The 12,090-nt window shown below is 58.7% G+C and overlaps 1 protein-coding gene across 4 annotated transcripts in view; it reads left to right on the top strand.

Annotated features, from left to right (window-relative positions):
* The window catches only part of EMID1 (EMI domain containing 1), a 34,298-nt gene that overhangs the window by 839 nt on the left and 21,369 nt on the right, over positions 1 to 12,090 (top strand). For all 4 annotated transcript variants that reach the window (XR_004316544.1, XM_032471429.1, XM_032471430.1 and 1 more), the window contains exons 2-3: positions 4,902 to 5,015; positions 5,495 to 5,598. Coding sequence is in view for 3 of the 4 variants with exons in the window: in XM_032471429.1 (XP_032327320.1) it covers positions 4,902 to 5,015; positions 5,495 to 5,598 (218 nt within the window). In the remaining variant the exon portion in view is untranslated. The remainder of the gene's footprint in view (positions 1 to 4,901; positions 5,016 to 5,494; positions 5,599 to 12,090) is intronic.

The raw sequence follows: 12,090 nt of genomic DNA, 5'->3' as shown, positions 1-12,090 counted from the left end.
CTCCTGGTGCTTCTGGGGTGTCCTCCAGTACTAGTGAGGGGGGCCCTTTACATGCAATGTCATCATTAATCCTTCAAGGTAATTTTTACCCTGAAGTAACAGGTAGTGTCATTGTCCCCATTTACCAGATGAGCAAATTGAGGCCCTAGAGAATTAACATACTCTTCTAGGCTCATTGGCCATAGAGCTGGGATTCGAATCTGTATCTTTCTGGCCTTGATGACACGATTTGAACCTGCCCGGTCCTGGATGTAGCCCCTGCCCCTGCCCCTGCTGGGGTCCCCTCTCAAAGGCCAGCCGCTGTTGTCTAAAGCAGACAATACAGAGTAGCCAGGCCTCTCCAGGCCTTTTCATCCCATTCAAAGGCCTGCCCGGCCCCCACCCCCTACGGCTTCAATTCTTTAATTCCTTTCAGAAATTCCCCTTTCCCAGTGGTCAGGGGCCAGCATGCCCCTGCTGGGCTTGCAAGAGCAGGTGACATGGGCAAGGCTGGAGGGCAGAGGTGGCCAAGGCGTCAGAGGCCAGAGGAGCAGTTGCCTGAGACAGGGACTGACTGATGGCAGATGTCACAGCCACCACCATGCGGGCCGACCATACCTGACCTGGGCTGACATTTTACCTGTATCCATCACTTCTGGGGTTTTCCCGACTGCCATGGGAGGCACACATTTTTATGGTCCTCATTTCAGAGAGGAGGAAGCTGAGGCTTAGAGAGGGCATGTGACCTGCCCAGGGCATGTTTGTGAACTCCCAGGGTCCTAGATGCTGTAATGACCAAGACTCTGAACTCAGAATTCCCAGTGTCAAACTCAGGATGGTTGAGAGGGCTTAAGGCCTGGGCTACCCTTCAGCCAGTTCACAGCAGGGCCTCCCAGCCTGGCTTCCTTGCCCCCTAGGGCTTCCGGTGTGGGAGCAGGATGGTGACTGTCACCCCATCTATTCATACAAGGCTCACAGTGGCCTGAGCATCATGAAAGCCCTGTAGGCAATGCTGTTGCTCCTATTTTACAGATAAGACTGAGGCCCAGAGAGGAGAGGTGGTACCTCAATCCAAAGCAGGCAGTTTCCAGAGACAGTGTTCTTGTCACCCCAGTGGCTCTCCTGGAGGAGGGAGAGCAGTGGTCAGCTTAGGGTGCTGGGAAAGGTTTGCAGGTCATGGTTAGGGATTAGGCGGCTGTGGCCTCAGTTAGAGCAGGGTTTTATTCCTGACTCTGTCACCCACGCAGTGTGTGAGCCTGGCCGGTCACTTCACTGCCCTGGGTCTCAGTTCCCCTCCCAGTTTCCTCACTGTGCCCCTCTTTCCTCCCCCTCATCCCTTGCTTATGGGTCTGCTCTGAGGACAGCCCCCCATGTGAAGGACAGTGGTTCCTGCTATCACTAACATTCGGTGGGGGAAGGGACCCCTAGCCAGAGGAATCTGTGGTTCTTGGCTGCCAGGAACTCCCCTTGTGGCCCCATCCCAGCATCACTGTAGACAGCATGGGGATGTCGCGCCCCGTCAGCCCTCCCTCCACCCCCAGCCCGGCGCCCCAGGCGCCCCTTGGCAGCCGAGGGACCAGAGGCAGAAAAGAGGCTTTGTGCCTGGGGAGGGGGAGGCCCAGGAAGGCATCCAAAGGGCCGCCCCCAGGCCCAAGAATGTGGTAAGACTTTTAGACCCCCGGAACCAGGGTGCCCGGGAGCTGTGCAGAGCTGCCTTGGCTTGTCTCTGCCCCATCTGCCCCCTGGTCCCTGGTGGGGCTGCTTCCTGCCCCTCTGAGGTCCCTTCAAGCCTGAATCAGGCCCGGTTCCTTTAATGACCCAACTCAGCATCTCAGTGCTGTGGCTCTAGATTTGAAGCCATCCCCTGGTGTCCTGGCCCAGGCCTTTTCCCCCTGCAGTCCTGGCTTCCTTCAGGCAAATCCAAGATTCAAGGAGAGTGGAGAATTTTCTTCCACAGCAGTTCCTCTCCTGGGAGCTCAAAAACCAACACTAAACCCATGGGGGTGACCTGGGCAGGTGACTTCTCTCAGAGCCTCAGTTTTCTCCTCTGTAAAATGCAGAGCCTGACAGTTCCTATCCCGAAGTCAAGGGGAGGGCCTTGTGCGGAAGGTGCGGTGCTGGTGCCCCTCAGGGAAGCACCTGGACCACAGCTGCTTGGTGTAGGGCCCGTTCACGGTCCAGGAACAAGAATTACCAATAGCCATCAGCGCTGTGCTCCGGGCTTTGAGTGAAACCTCCCCTGCTGGCAAGGGTTCTCTTGTTCCCATTTGCAGATGGACAAAGTGAGGCCCAGAGAGGGTCAGGGCCGTGTCGAAGGTCACCAAGTTACGAAGCAGCAGACCAGGACTGGAGCTTCACCTCCAGGTGTGAGGTTCTGGCTCTGTTCAGCCGCCCCCATCCTGTATGTCTTCTTTCTTTCCTCTGCTTTTCATAACGGCCCTTGGACCCCAGCCCGCTTGGCTGCCTCCTGCAATTAGCCCCTATCACTGTTCCGGATCACAGCCCTGAGCCTCGTGGAGACAAAGTCCCCTGGGCCCCTCGTGGCAGGGGGTGGAGGGCAGGTGGGGGGCCCTAGTGAGGGTGGCCGATGCCAGGCCGAGCTGGTCTGGCCTGTTCTCTCTCCTCCCAGTGGGCTGCCTCTGGGGGCCCAGGAGGTGCTGAGTGGGCAGAAGTGGCAGGCCCAGCAGAGACCTGCCTCCTCCTCCCAGCCCTTGCCATTGCCCCATCCCACGGGAGCTAACCCAGCCTCACCAGGATTCTCTGGCGGCTTATCACCAACCACACCCCCGAAAAGAAGCTCCCAAGGGCAGCAGGAAGGACTGCGCCCATCTCTGGGAACCTGGGTCCTGGCTCCTCTGCCCAGGGCCACTGTTTGTTGTCAGTCATTCAGTCACTCAGCAAACCTCGTGCCCTCAGGCTGAGCCCCGTACTGGCTTAGTCCCTGCCAGTGCCCTCTCCCAGCACCTTCTGGAGAGGAAAAAGCTCAGGGCTGCTGTGAGTGGCTGAGGAGGGCCCCTGCAGTTGCCCAACTGTGCCCGGGACCTCAGGACTGAGACCCAAGGGATGAATAGGAGTTCGCTGGGCAGGGGGAGGGCTTTCCAGGCAGAAGAAATCTCGAATGCGAAGATCTGAGATGGGAAAACACGCACACAGGAGGGAGGGCAGGAGGGTGGAAAAGCAGCCACACAAGTGTGCAGACAGAGCATCAGCACTTACAGGGCGATGGGCTGTGGACTCCAGGCCAGCAGAGCCCCTGGAAAGTGGACGGACAGTGGGGAGGGCGGTGGGGCCAGGCCAGGATACGTATGGACGTATCCTGGGGATAGCGGGGCTGCATCTTCAAGGCCAGTGAGGGAGGGGCATAGTTATTGGTGCCCTACCCCCCACGTGGAGGGCATGAGGGGCTGACCTTGAACCCCACCTGGCCTGAGTGTCTAAAATGTCTGCTAGCCAGAAAAAAAAGAAAGTCTGCTAGCCAGCCCCTAGCTCCATGTCTCCCAAGCAGGCACAGTATGACACAGAATAGTACAGGGACTTCCCCAGAGCCGCATAGCGAGTGTGTCGACTGGTCCCCTCCAAGGACTCTCCTTCAGGTGGGCCAGGGTGGGGGCGGAGCAGCAGCTGGGGAGCTGGGTTTAGGTGGTGGCGGGCACCCCCATGATGGCTGGGACATTCCAGGTGCTCACCGGCCCTCAGCCCTGCACGGGGTCACGGGCCTGCGTGTTTTGCCAGGGCTGGGAAAGGAGAGGCCGTTTCAGGTGACCCTTCTCAGCTTGAGCCCCCACCCCACCAGACTTTCCTTTGTGGCCTGGAGCCTGGGGTCAGCAGGTTCCCAGGCTGGGGCCTTCACAGAGCCACAGACCGTGGCTCAGGAGGTGGGGAGGAGACAGGAGCTGAGGCCTCTGGCATGGAGTCGGGGGCTGGGCTGAGCCCCTACATTCCTGGGTTAAAATCCAGTCCACCATGCACCAGCTCTGTGACATGAAAAGTTGTCTTCCCTCCCTGAGCCTCAGTTTACCCCTCTGTTAAATGGGGATGGGGTAGGGTGTGCTTTCCTGGCTCACTAATGTGGGAAGGTGATGTAAATACTTTTGGCATGCAGTAGGTGCTCAATATGTGCAGTGCACAATGATTATTAGTTGGCATTTGGAGAAGTCAGTCCTCCACACTTGGAATGTTGATTGTGCATCCTGTCACACAGAGGGACCTGAAGATAAGTGAGACAGGGCGTCTCTCTTACATGCCATGGGGAGGGAGGGGGTAGATGTGAATCACCAGCTCAATTCAGCATGTCAGGTATACAGAGCACTGCGGATCCGGGGGCAGGGAACCATCAGTTCTGCTCAGATGGGGGTGGAAGTGGGAGAGGACAGAGGGAGAGGTGACAGCACAGCAGGACTTTGAAGGGAGGAGGTGCCACCTGGGGAGGTGGGGGAAGGGTGCCTCAGTCAGCAGGCCCTGCACGAGCGAAGACCTGGAGGTGAGGGATCCCTGACAGGTGTGGGCACAGGAGACATGGAGGGCTGAGGGTGGGGATAGGCAAGGGACACGGCCAGGTTTCCATTGTTCTGACCCTCCATCTGGGGGAGACTGAGGGGCAAGGTGGAGGGGCCACTACCATTGTCTAGGTGGGAGGCCGGGGCAGTGGTGGCCTGGGCAGGTGAGGGCTGGAGAGATGTTGCAGAGGAAGAGCCCCAGTGAATATGCTGTGCTTCCATCTGCCTCTGCCGCTCATTCCCCAAGACCCCCCAGCACAGCCGCCCCCACTGAAATCACTGCTCAGCCATGGCAGCACAGGGACTCCCATGAGGGCCCAGGGGACTCTGAGAGCTCAGCAGTCTCTGCCTGGAGATGTGGGGCTCCTGAAGAGAACACGGGGCTGTGTGTGGCACCTGAGCGTCTTCTCTGTGGGTCTGTTTCAGGAACTGGTGCTCATACGTGGTGACCCGCACCGTCTCCTGCCATGTGCAGAATGGCACCTACCTTCAGCGAGTGCTGCAGAATTGTCCCTGGCCTATGAGCTGCCCTGGGAACAGGTAAGTGAGACAATGTGGAGAAGGAGCTGCTGGCGTTCCTGGTGGGGGCACAGCCTAGTCCCAGGGTTGGTGCTGGGGTGGCATTGGGAGTGCAGGAGAAGCCTGAGACCCCAAGAATGGGTAGACAGAGGAACCATTGCCCATTGGCCATTCTCAGCACCTCCCCTTGTGCGCTTGGGCCACCCTGGAGGGCTTCCTGGAGGAGAGATTCCACCATTCACCCACACGCCTTTACTTAGTGAGCATTTACCTGCTGGGGACAGCTCATAAGGGCTTCCTGTCCATTTGGTCTCTAGATCCCCTCGGCTGAGGACTGGGGAGAGGATGGGAGGGCTGAACCCCAGAATGCAGGTGGAAAGAGGCTCCAAAGGGGGCTAGAGGTGGCAGAGGACCCTGAAGGCTCTGGGCTTGTCCTCATGGACAGTGGGAGAGATGGTGGAAGGCCCTGTCCGAGCCAGGCCGCCTGGGCACTCTTTCAGCTACAGGACCGTGGTGAGACCCACATACAAGGTGATGTACAAGACGGTGACGGCTCGCGAGTGGAGGTGCTGCCCCGGGTACTCGGGGGCAAGCTGCGAGGAAGGTAGGATTGCCCTGTGGTGCGAGCCAGGTGCCTCTTCACAGCCAATCAGTGCTGTGGGACACAGTGCCACGCGTGCCAGGCCAACTGCACAGAGCTACCAGCGAGATGCAGCCCGGCCTCCATGGGTGTCTGCTGTCCCACGGGTGTCGACCGCCTGCCTTGTGGGAGATTGTCAGAACCCCTGGAGGAGGTTCTGTACATGTTGTGTCGTTTACATCTTAAGTCGCACATCCCAAGCCTTTCCTCCAAATTTGAGGAAAGCCGATGTGGACGTTTCCATGGGAGGTGGTAACAGTGCAGGGAAGCAAAGCACCACTTGTCGGGGCAGTAGGTCAGCAAGGGGAGGGTTACGCCCATCCTGCAGGTGAGAAACTGAGGCTTGGGATAAGTGGCAGGATTAGATCCCAGGTCTGCCTGGCTTCCCCCAGGCCCTCAGGGATGGGAGGACTCTGCTGGGCGCCCTGTGTGTGGAGTGTGTCCCAGGCAGAGTTTCTGTGTGCAGCTCGGATGCTCTGGGGCCGAGCACCCAGCAGGGGCACAGAGGAGGCAGCCGGCACCTCCCGGAGCCTGGCCACACAGTTACCCAGAGAGCCGTCTCCTCCCATTGGCTCCTGGGCAGCTGCCTCTGCTGAGCAGTCCAGGCTGCATCCACCCTCATTGTCGGGCTGAACCCCGTGAGCGGAAGATTTGGGGCAACAAGGACTGTGCTCCCAAGAATGGCCATAAAGAGGATGGACTGGCCACAGCCAGCCTGAGAACCAGGCCTGTGGGCCCCTCAATGGAAAGAGGCATTCAGGTCCCCAGGCAGCACGTGAATGTGAACGTTGGTTGAAAGGTACATTCTGATTCCAGGAACATGAACGGGTAAAACGGCTTACAAATTGAGACAGCAGGTGCTGCCAGAACCATTCATGGGCGCTTCTTGAGAGATTACATGCTTCACCCCCCAGGACCCTACTACAGCCCCAGTTCACAGATGGGGTGGCAGAGGCCCAGAGAGGTGAAGTCGCATGCCCAGAGTCAGATGGGGTAGGGGGCAGACAGACCTACAGAGTGGGGCGGGGTGGGGGCCTAGCAGTTTCCATGTTGTGAGGGACTAGAGACAGAGGAGAGCTGTCTGATGCCCAGCGGGGGTCCCATACAGAGAGGCAGCCACCAAGGTGGGTATGGGAGGCTGGGAAACAGAGGGGAAGGCAGAGGGCCCTTGGGGCAGGAGGGGAGCCAGCCAGGAGGGGCTGGTGGTGAGGAGGGGGCGGGTCTTCACCCCCCTGGTACAGAGCAGGGCCTGCCTAGACATAGGCCACTCTGCCCCTGGCTCCCCTCCCAAGGGCAGACCTTCGCCGGTGGGGCCATCAGTGCAGGTGCGGTGAGAGGACAGGTGGGGGCAGCGCAGGTGCCCTTGAGTCCAGCAGCTGGAGGCCGTTTGTCCAGGAGCCAAGCTAAAGGCCAGGGCTCTGCTGATGGTGAGGTGAGGGTGCAAGACGAGGACTGGGGACAGGCCAGCCCCGACGTCTCCCTCTGCAGGGTCTTGAGGGCTTTGTGGGCCAGGCCAGCTGTGCTGCACACCAGCTGTGTGGCCTTGGGCGGGGGACTCTCCCCGTGCCATGTGCAAGTCGTGCAAGGGCATTGGGCTGGGGGCTGGGGGCTGGGGAGGCTGCAGTTCAGGCGGCGCCAGTCTCGTGCCCACTCGGAGGGAGGGGCGAGTTCTCTAAGGGTCACCATGCAACCTTGTGCTCTTGCAACAGCCTGGGGCTCTCCTGCACTGTGAAATGGGCAGGATCATATCATCTCCCTCCCAGGGACATTGCAGGAATGAAATGAAGCAGAAAAGACCCTGCAGGTGGCGTGGCAGCCAAGGTGGACAGCACATGATACCCAGTGGGACGAGAAGGGCCTCTTCCCCAGCTGCAGGTCGGAGTTGAGTAAAGGGATGCCCAGGCCTGGATATTCTGGAAAACCACTCTAGAAAACCCATCCCCTAGGAATGGGCAGGCAGGGAAGCATGAGGACACTGCTGACCCACGCCTGGCCTTGCCCTTCCTACAACAGCCAGCTCCAGGCTTGGCTTCCCCAACTGTTTCCCTTGCTGGTGACTGCCCTCTTGGTCTGTCCAGTGCTGTGACATGACCTGGGGCCAAAGAGCTGCGTCACCAGGGGCAACAGGGCCCCAAGTGAGCCAAAGAGGGAAAGGGAACGTCCGTCATTCCACAGTCCAGCCTTGGATCAGCTGTGCTCTGCTGTGTGACCTGGGGCAAGCCCTTCACCACTCTGAACCCCGTCTCTATCTGGACCAGAGACTCACCTCCACCGTTGCTACTTAATAAATGTCTTCCTCTCCCCTTCAGCCCCCTGTGCTGGGTATTCTGCCCTGCTTCCCAACTCTGAGACCCCACTTCTCAGTCAGCTGCTCAGCAAACAGGCCTCTAGTCTCTAGATTTGATGTTCATGAGGCCAGTTTTCCATCTGCATAATGGGAATGTTGATTCTGCGATGATGAGTGAGGATGGGCTCTGATGTTCATGACAACCATGAGGAAGGGGCTAGAATGGGCCTCTTTTTACAGGTGGAGAAACGAGGCTCAGAGAGGCGAGGGGGCTGGCCTGGGGCGACTCAGCACGTGAGAGCTAGGACTGGGACCAGCCTGAGTCCATCTGTCAGTGCCTCCAGGCCTTGGGACGTGGGGCTGGATGGCAGAGAGGGTGACTGGCTGAGGCTGTCACCTGGCTGTCCACTCCTACCAGAAACAACAGGCGAGGAAAGGCCAAGGCCAAAATGCGTCATGTGGGCTGTCCTGACCCACTCAGTGGCCTGGGCTGTTGGGCTCTTCTAAGGGCAGGACTGTAGTGGCCACCATGTCACCCTGTTTTGGGAGCTCCCTGCAGACTGATCTCTCACCCATTAGCCCCATTGTCCAGATAATGAAAGTGAGGCTCAGAGAGGGTATGGGTCTCACACAAGGTCACACAGCAAGTAAGCATTGTGGGCAGGATTCTCTCAAGTGCTTGGACCCGAGGTCTGCAGCATACCCCTCCCTCAGACCCTTCTGCGGTCATAATGATGAGAGGGAGGAGAGCAGCCGCCTCCTCCATGCTGGGCACGTGATTTGTCCTTGCCTCTGCCTCTCCGCTGTCCAGGGCTGGCCCTTCCTGCAGCATCTTTGGTGCTCTAACCAGATGCCAGGTGCGGTGCCTTCCTGTACAGATTCAGAATCCCACAGGTTTAACACTGCACAAATCTGCCATATCTGCCACCCTGCTGGAAGGCTCGGTGGCCCCCACCTCCAACCCCTGCCAGTGCATCCTCCACCCCCAGCCAGGGGGGCTCCCCTCTCCACCCTCCCCGCTCCCCAGCTATGTGCCCCAGCCCTGCCCTCATTCCATTTTAGCCCTGGTCACACTGTCCTTCTCTTCCAGCCCTCAGCCTGGGCAGTGGCTGTCCTCTCTGCCTGCGACCTTCCTGAGCTCCCGCGTGGCTCCAGGGGCCCCCACCCTTCCCTCACTACTTCCATCTCTCTGATTCCTGGCACGGGTCTGGCGTTAGGTGGGTGCACGGGAAACGAGTGGGAACTTCATTTTACCCCAAGGAGGACCAGGACAGACACAGCCTGGGGCTTCCCAGAGGGCTGCTGGAGGGTTTGTGGAGCTCCCAGCCCAGCCCAGCCCCAGCCCCAGCCCCAGCCCTGACCCCTGGCTCAGGCCAACAGCAGCAAATATTTACATTTGCAAAGTAAATTCCCAGGAAGGGAGCTAGGCTGGGTCAGGGGAGGCTGTGCCCATGTGGCCTGTGGTCAGTGGATCCAGCAGACCTCGGGCAAGGGTCATGAAGGAGCAAGCCCCTTGGAGAGGAAGTCAGAAATGGAGCCCGGGGAAACCCCCCAACTTCTCACACCCCGTTCCCAGCTGAGGATGAGATTTGAATCCCGTGCCCTGCCCTCCCATCCCCCACCCTGCTCCTGCTGTGTGGACCACCAGCCTCTCATCTCTGGGCCTCAGTGTTCTCATGAGGATCCTTTGAGAAGGGGCATGAGACACTGGGCAGAGGGAAGGACGGATGCTTATAGGGGCACAGGGCTAGAGACTGCAGATGGCTTTGTGGAGGTCAAGTTGGAGTGATGAGAGCTTTGGTGGGGGGTGGTCTTTGGCGGGTTCCCTGGTCTGTCTGGGAAGGCTTCCTGGAGGAGGTGACATGGGAGCAGCAACTGTGGGGTTGGGAGTGGGGGGCAGCGTGTGTGTGTGTGGGAGGGGATGGCCAGGACTTCCCAGGTGGTGGGAAGTGGCCCACAGGGTCCCAGAATGGAGCCGGGGTTTGTGGTCCTAGGACTAACTGGGAGCTCCTTGGAGGGCAAGGTTGAGGGTGGGGAGGGACCCTAGAGGGAGGACTACCAGGCCAGGGTGAAGGGGGCTCTCAGCCACTGGGTCCTGCTCCAGGGGCCCCGACTCAACACCGCTGGGAGGGCTGTGACATTTTTGTCCCTTAGGAGACCTCCCCCAGCCCTAGGCTTTTCCCCTACTGGAATTTTGTGCGGTATTGGACCATTTAGGTTCAGCCCCTAAAGTATTTCTATCTGTTTATCAGAATTTGGGGGAGTTTGGGGATTTTTGTGAATCCTGAATCCAGGATTCAGCTTTTCTGTGGTCTTTTTGACAGTTTTTGTTATTTCTTTAAACTTTTTTTTCTTGTTTATAAAATTTGAACTCGCAATTTCTTTGCACTGCTGGTCAGGCCATGTTTTCATTAGTTTTTCTAGTTCTCTCTGGTTCCCAGCGAAATGTCCCAAAGCAAATGGGTTGAAAAAGAATTTCCAACCACAAGTTCACAAATTAATAACTCAGGGACACCCCATTGTGACGTTAGAACACTTATACTCATTTTCAACCGTTGTGTCTGCTGTCCACATTATTTTGCCTTTAATTTTGTTTGCTTGTTTTAAATTCATTTTCTGCCAATGATTCATGCATTCATCAACAAAAGGTTTATTGAGGCCTCTGAGGCCCTACTGCGCGCCGGGCACTTTTCCCAGTCGAGGGAAATATGGCCGAGGTCCCTGCCTGGTGGGGCTCCTGTTCCAGCCAGGGGGGCGGAAGACCAGACTGGGGAGCTGGCACAGCACATGCATGTCGGGGGTGCAGAGTGCCGTGGAAAAAGGACAGCGGGGCGGGCAGGGCGGATGCTCCGCCAAACTTCATCTCAGAGAAAACCCCAACTTCCACGGGGCTGGAGGGACAGCCGCTTGCTTCGTTTGGTCAGCTTCCTGAAAAGAGCCACCAAATGGCCTTTTACATCTTCACTTGGGAGCAGAGAGGATGGGGCCGGGCTTCTCAGGAGCCAGCATTCCTGACGGGCGCCGGGCCACCCTGTCCCTGCCCAGTGGGACTTAGGGACTGACTCCGGGTGCCAGGCGGCCCAGGAGAAAGGAGGCTGGGCCGGAACTCCTGGGTTCCAATCCAGGCTCCAGCCTTCATCACCTGGGCTCCTAGTCACTTCACTGCCTTGTTTCCCTGAAGGGAAATATTTATATTCACTCATCCACTTACTTGATCATGAGGGACACAGGAGTGGTGATACCGAACTGGTCAGTGCCTCAGTTTCCTGATCTGTAAAGCGGAGGTGACACTAGCACTCACTCATGGAGCTTTGTGAGTTAAGGCTGTGTATGAGACGTGCTCAGGATGGACTGGGCCCAGAGCAAGCGCTAAACAAGCATTGGCTGCTACTATTATTATTATCCACCTTGTGGGATCGGGCTGGGCCCCGAGGAGCACTGGCACCAGGCATGGCTCCCGGTGGCATAGCACTCCCAACACACACCGTCCCCCCCCCCTGTCCTGGGCTGCCAACCCACTGCCTCCGTCCCAGCTGAGATTTACTCCCTGCGAGGGGGCAGGTCGCAGGCCCCTAGGGAGGGGGTGCTGGGGCTGCGGGCCCAGCCTGAACGAAGGACCCGTGGTGGGACCCCGAGAGGGCCTGGCAGCCTCCCCTCTGGGGGCTGGCCAGAGGGACCCGTCTGGTTTGAGTTCCCGGCGCCTCTCTCTCCCTGCACTAAGCCACAGGCTGGCTCTGAGCTGCCAGGCCCATGCCTTATTTGGGCCTTGTCTCCCCCCAGGCGACACTTCGTGGCCTTAAAAGGCAGGCCTGGGGGGGGTGCAGAGGGGGGGCAATTGTCACTGCTGGCTTCAGAGCCTCTCCAGCTGCGCCCCCCACCCCTGGCTTGGCTAGCCCAAGCCTCCAGCTGTGGAGAAAGCCAGGCTTCCAAAGCCTGACCAGCCAGGGCGGCCTTCTCCTCACAGGGGTGGTGGCAGGGGTGGGCTCTGGGAATGGCCCCCCACCCCCGTGCCCTCCCAGGCAGCCAGCCTCCCTCTGGTTTTCATTTAAAACCAGGGCTGGATCCACTTCGGTGTCTTCTTACCCAAGTGGACCAGAGAGAGGGTGGACGTGGCTGCGGTACTGAGTGCCTACTGCGTGTCAGGCCCTGCGTGTGCACAGTGGGCCCTT

This window comes from Camelus ferus, chromosome 32 (assembly GCF_009834535.1).
Source record: "Camelus ferus isolate YT-003-E chromosome 32, BCGSAC_Cfer_1.0, whole genome shotgun sequence".
Taxonomy (NCBI): Eukaryota; Metazoa; Chordata; class Mammalia; order Artiodactyla; family Camelidae; genus Camelus; species Camelus ferus.
The sequence above is the reverse complement of the archived record's forward strand: the minus strand, read 5'-3'. Positions and strand labels throughout refer to the sequence as shown.